Source organism: Papio anubis, chromosome 18 (assembly GCF_008728515.1).
Source record: "Papio anubis isolate 15944 chromosome 18, Panubis1.0, whole genome shotgun sequence".
Taxonomy (NCBI): domain Eukaryota; kingdom Metazoa; phylum Chordata; class Mammalia; order Primates; family Cercopithecidae; genus Papio; species Papio anubis.
This window is the reverse complement of record NC_044993.1, coordinates 15,344,230-15,350,229: the sequence shown is the minus strand read 5'-3', so window position 1 is coordinate 15,350,229 and position 6,000 is coordinate 15,344,230. Positions and strand designations below refer to the sequence as shown.

Here is a 6,000-nt window from a genome sequence, read left to right as displayed (position 1 = left end):
ATAAACACAATCCCACATCACAGGTCCAGGCTTTTCCCATCGGGCTAGATGTGTTGGCATTTTGATAATATCCCGTGCTTGCTCTAACATCTAATCTTTGACTCTTACACTTGATGGCAAAATCCTCCAGCCCCCCCAGATGCTCACTGAGGTGGGGGCTGCTCCGTGAGCACTAACTGCTTGGGGATTGCGGGCCTCATGGCCTTCCTGTATTTTGCCCTGCTGTGAAAACGCAGGCAATATGGCCGGGTGCAGGGGCTCATGCCTGTAATCCAAGCACTTTGGGAGGCTGAGGTGGGAGGATTGCCTGATTTCAGGAGTTTGAGACCAGCCTGTACAACATGGTGAAACCCCATCTCTACTAAAAGTACAAAAATTATCAGGCATGGTGGTGCGCACCTGTAGTTCCAGTTACTCGGGAGGCTGAGGCAGGAGAATGGCGTGAACCCGAGAGGCGGAGCTTGGAGTGAGCCGAGATCGCGCCACTGCACTCCAGCCTGGGCAACAGAGTGAGACTCCGTCTCAAAAAAAAAAGAAAAAGAAAGAAAATGCAGGCAATGACCCCTCCACACTCTCAAGTGCCTGTGAGGTGGGACTTGCTCTCTCTCCAAAAGGCCTTGTGGATACTCCCAACCCCACTGGACAGTTACAGCAGCGCAATGGGGGGCTCTGGGAGAATCTATGAGATTTTCACCAATTGGATTTTCCATTAATACGTGGGCTTGGTTTCGTGTTGTCACTTTTTTTCTAACTATTCTCATTACCATGCTATAAACTCACTTATTTTTTGGCCTTTCTTTTTAGTTTTGTTTTACTCCCTTTTTTTCTTTTGAGACAGGGTCTCATTCTGTTGCCCGGGCTGGAATGCAGTGGTGTGATCACAGCTCACTGCAGCCTCAAACTCCTGGGCACAGGAGGTGATCCTCCCACCTCAGCCTTCCAAGTAGCTGGGACTACAGGTGTGCACTACCACACTCAGGTAATTTTCCTTATTTTTTGTAGAGATGGAGTCTCACTATATTGCCCAAGTGGTCTCAAATTCCTGAGCTAAAGCAATCTGCCTGCCTTGGCCTCCTAAAGTGTTGGGATTATAGGCATAAGCCTCCATGCCTGGTCTGTTTCACTATTTTTTTATTTTTGGTGTTGTTGTTGTTGTCGTTGTTGTTTTTGAGATGGAGTCTTGCTCTGCCACCCAGGCTGGAGTGCAGTGGCACAATCTCAGCTCACTGCAACCTCTGCCTCCCAGGTTCAAGCGATTCTCCTGCCTCTGTCTCCTGAGTAGCTGGGATTACAGGTGCCCGCCACCACGCCCGGCTAATTTTTGTATTTTTAGTAGAGACGGGGTTTCACCATGTTGGCCAGGCTGGTCTCGAACTGCTGACCTCAAGTGATCCACTCGCCTCAGCCTCCCAAAATGCTAGAATTACAGGTGTGAGCCACTGCGCCCGGCCTGTTTCACTCTTCTTAAATAAAATTTTCAATTTTTTTTTTTTTTTTCTAAATCTTGCTCACCTTAGGCTTTTTCTCCCGCTGTGGCCATGTGTGTTTACACTCGTGGACTCCGCCTGTGTTCCTCGTCTGCTTTCCTCCCCCTGGGTGTGATGGTCCAGGGTGAGCTGCTCAGCTCCATCAGTAAATGTGCTCAGCTCCATCAGTAAATGTGCTCAGCTCCATCAGTAAATGAAGGTTCTGAGTTCTGCTGCTTGGACCATCTGGGTTCCAGGGACAGGCTTCAGGGACTCGAGTGTGGGTGGCTCCAGACAGGTCCTACTTATCTTCAGGCTGGGAGCTGCAGGCATAAAGCTGCCCCTATGAGTCCCAGAGCAGGGAGATACAGCACAGTTTGGGGCGACCTTCCTGAGCTTCCCAACATCAGCTTGTTCTGCTTCTGTGTCCTCAGACAGGCGAGTTCAGGGCCAACCCCCTTGGACCTACTGAACTAGACCCTGAGTGCAAGGCCTTGGAGCTGCACTTTGACAGCTTCCTAGGTGGTTCTGATAGGGCAGCAGAAAAAGACAAGCAACAGTTTCACGGAGACTGAGCTGCCTGAGGTTCTAGTTCCCACTATGGGGATTTGTTGCTGGAGCCTTTCTCCCTGTTTTAGGAAAGTCAACTAGAAGCTCAGTTGGGGTTAAACTTCAGAAGAGATCCCTCCCCAGCAGTGGATCAAAGTGGTTTGTGGCACAATGCATCCCAGGTGCAAGCAATAAGAGGAGATGCTGTCTGCAGAGAATTTAGAAACAGAATAAAGCTGAGTGAGAGAATAAGAGTAGTCAGCTTCTTTCTTTTGTTTTTATTTTGTCTTGTTTTCTTTTCTTGTTAGATATGGAGTTTTGCTATGTTGGGCAGGTCTGTCTTGAACACCTGGCCTCAAACGATCCTCCCTACTTGGCCTCCCAAAGTGTTGGGATTACAGTCAGGTGCCATCGCGCCCAGCTGAGAGTTGGTCAGCTTTCAATTATCACCATGCCCCAGCAATTCTACCCACCCTGGTCAGGGCTAAAATCTCCCTCCCTGGGGACCGACCCCCGCCCCTCCACCCCTCCCCACACCACTGCCCCTTCCCAACCACGAGGGAGTCTGATGAACAACTCATTTTTGTTGGTTTCTTTTCAGTGTTTTATTTTTCAAAATATACAATTTTTTATTTCACAACTGTAGTTTTGTATATTTATTCCAAAATCTTTAAATAGCTCTGCAGTAAACAGTACAAATCACAAGGTTTGTCAAACTGCTTCTTTTTAGCCTTTACACTCGGCGAGTTTTTTTTTTTTAGGTTTCAAGTAGTAATGGTTTGTGGGTGAGAAAGGAACCAAAAACAGGAGGAAACCATGTTTTTTACATAAACTCAACACGTAGGATTAGAAAGGGCCGTCTGACCAGCTCCTTGGTCTGGGACCAGACTAAGAACACGTGTCTGGTTTATAAATAAGACCGTCCTGGGAGCAGCGAGGGTTTTGGTTATGAGGAGGAAGGGGCGGGAACCTCATCTGCGGAGGCTGGGAGGCAGGGGGAGGTGAGGCACTGAGGGGAGGCTACTTCTGGGGAGGCCCGAGTGGGGGGCCGAGCCCACCTGTGCAGGGTGGAGGCCAAGAATGGCTGGGGTCGGGGTGGGGCTGCCACCAGTGGAGAAGGCTCCTCAGCCTCCCTTGGGGAGAAGGGCTGTGATTCTGGAGGCAGGGGAGGGACGGCTAGAGAAGCTGCCAGGTCCTAAAGAAAGCGGCTGGGACTCCTGCCAGCCACCCTGGGCCCAACGGCACAGGTAGCTGGCAGGGCCAGAGGGGCTGCCCCAGGGTCTGGGGTGGACTGTGGGAGGCATCATGCTGTCTCGTCTTGTGAGAGCTCTTTGTCCACCTCAGAGCCACCAAAGCCTCCCCAGAAAGGACAGCAGGGAGGACAGGGCCCACAGGTCCCACAGACCCACTCCTGACTATGAACACAGAGCTGTGCCATGCAGGCAGCTCCTAGGCAGTCCATGACGCTAAGGCACAAGGGTGACACAGGTGGCCACGAGGAGTCAGTTTTCTTCATTTCCCCTTGAGGCTGCTACCTCTGGCCAGGTCCTGAAGCAGTCCTGTGGGCTGAGCTCTAGGCAGGGACGCTCCAGGAAGAAGAGGGTCACCAAGGGCCACCTGGCCACCAAGTGGATGTGACCCTCCTGCTAGGGGTCAGGAGGGTGGTCCTGCCTCAGGGCCCCCTCGGCACCTTCCACTAGGCTGCAGGGCCGGACAGAGCCCATCCTGCCTGGCCAAGTCAACCTTCTTAGTGGGGTCTGGATGGCGGGTGGGGGTTGGGAAGGGGCCAGGGCCGGGCTGAGGGCAGGACAGAGCGGGTGGGAGTTGTCACTTCGTCTTCAGGTGGGGTTTCTCTGGAATGAGGGTGTGGAAACAGTAATCCCACAATTTAGTGCTGATGCCAAATCCTAGAGAGGGAGACAACAGGGGAGACGATGAGGCATTGAAGGAGCAGGCGTGCACTGGCTTGGGAAGGGTGCCAGGGTAGGGATAATAGGTGGAGACAATGTCAATATCTGTCCCCTTGGCCTTCCCAACCCCCAAGGTCATCCTGGCAGAAGTCAAGGGCGGGGAACCTGTGTTTTTTATTGTCTCCAGCATGAAGCTGGAATAAACCCCAATTCCTTATCTGGCCTGCGTTTCTAGGTTACCTGGCCCCCACCCACCCCCCACCTCCATCTTCTTCCCCTTCCTTTTGGACCAAGTTCATTCCTGCCTCAGGGCTTTGCACCAGTCACTCCTGGGATGCCAGATGCTGGTTTCTCTTCATTAGGGTCTCAGCTCTAATGGCACCTCTGCAATGACACCTGGACCATTTAATCTCTCTGCTGTCCAACTAGCCCCTAGCCACACGTGGCTACTGAGCACTAGAAATGTGGCTAGAGCTCCAGAGAAACTGAATTTCTAACTTCATTTAATTCTGATGAATTAACATGTCAATGTAAAAACTGATGCTTGATTCAGTTACTGGAATTTTTAAATTTTTATTTATTTTTATTTATTTATTTTTGAGACGGAGTTTCGCTCCTGTTGCCCAGGCTGGAGTGCAGTGGCATGATCTCGGCTCACTGCAACCTCCGCCTCCTGGATCCAAGAGATTCTCCTGCCTCAGCCTCCTGAGTAGCTGGGATTACAGGTGCGCACCACCACATGCAGCTAATTTTTTGTATTTTTAGTAGAGAGGGGGTTTCACCATGTTGGCCAGGCTGGTCCTGAACTCCTGACCTCAGGTGATCCGCCCACCTCGGCCTCCTAAAGTGTGTTACTGGACAATTTTTAAGCATGTTTGGAGCAACTTACCTATGTGAACTACTGTTTGCAAATTTATAAAATCTAGATACGGATCTAGTATTTCCAGTGAAACTTTAGTATCTGAATTGATACGGATCTAGTATTTCCAGTGAAACTTTAGCATCTGAATTGAGATGTGCTGTAAGTGCAAAATACACCTTAGATTTCAAAGACATAGTATAAGAGTTGCTAATGACTTTTTTTTAAGAAAGAGACTTTACAAAAAGGGTCTCGCTCTGTCACCCAGGCTGGGGTGCGGTGGCATCATCATAGCTCATTACTGCCTCAAACTCCTGGGCTCAAATGATCCTCTTGCCTCAGCCTTCTAGGTAGCTGAGATTACAGGTGCACATCACCACACCCGGATAATTAAAAATTGTTTATGTAGAGACAAGGTCTTGCTGTGTTTCCCAGACTGGTCTGGAACTCCTGGCTTCAAGCAATCCCCTGCCTCAGCCTCCCATAGTGCTGGGATTATAGGCCTGAGCCACTGCGCCCAGCCATTGATGATTTTTTAATGTTGATTACATGTTGAAATAATAATTTGCTTATATTGGGTTAAGTAAATGTTATTAAAATTCTTTTCATCTGTTTATTTTCACGTCTTAGTGTGGCCAGTAGAAAATTTAAAATCACTTATGTGGCCCACATAATATTTCAATGGAAATCGCTGGACCCCTCCCACTACCTATGTGATATTCCATCACCTTGATTTATTTTCTTCTTCTTCTTCTTTTTTTTTTTTTAAGACAGAGCCTTGCTCTGTCACCCAGCCTGGAGTGCAGTGGTGCAATCTTAGCTCACTGTAGCCTCTGCCTCCTGGATTCAAGCTATTCTCACGCCTCAGCCTCCCAAGTAGCTGAGATTACAGGTGGGCACCACCACACCCTACTAATTTTCGTATTTTTAGTGGAGACAGGTTTCACCATGTTGGCCAGGCTGGTCCCAAACTCCTGACCTCAAGTGATCCACCTGCCTCAGCCTCCCAATCCCCTTGGCTGGGATTACAGGTGTGAAACACCGCGCCCGGCCCCTTTATTTTCTTTATGGCATTTATCTCAGTTCGAAATCTTTGCCATTTATTGATATCCTTGCCTGTCTCTGCACAGCTGTCTGCACCAGGGAAGAGGGTAGAGGGAACCCTCTGTATATGCCCAGTACATGGAACGGTGCCTCGCCGTCCCCAGGAGCTCAG

At 49.8% G+C, this 6,000-nt stretch overlaps 1 protein-coding gene across 2 annotated transcripts in view; it reads right to left on the bottom strand.

The window, feature by feature from the left end:
* Positions 1–2,595: 2,595 nt before the first annotated feature.
* The window catches only part of FA2H (fatty acid 2-hydroxylase), a 63,850-nt gene continuing 60,445 nt past the window's right edge, over positions 2,596–6,000 (bottom strand). For both annotated transcript variants that reach the window (XM_003917174.3, XM_009196852.3), the window contains exon 7: positions 2,596–3,922. In XM_003917174.3, the coding sequence (XP_003917223.2) occupies positions 3,843–3,922 (80 nt within the window). In that variant the 3' untranslated portion in view covers positions 2,596–3,842. The remainder of the gene's footprint in view (positions 3,923–6,000) is intronic.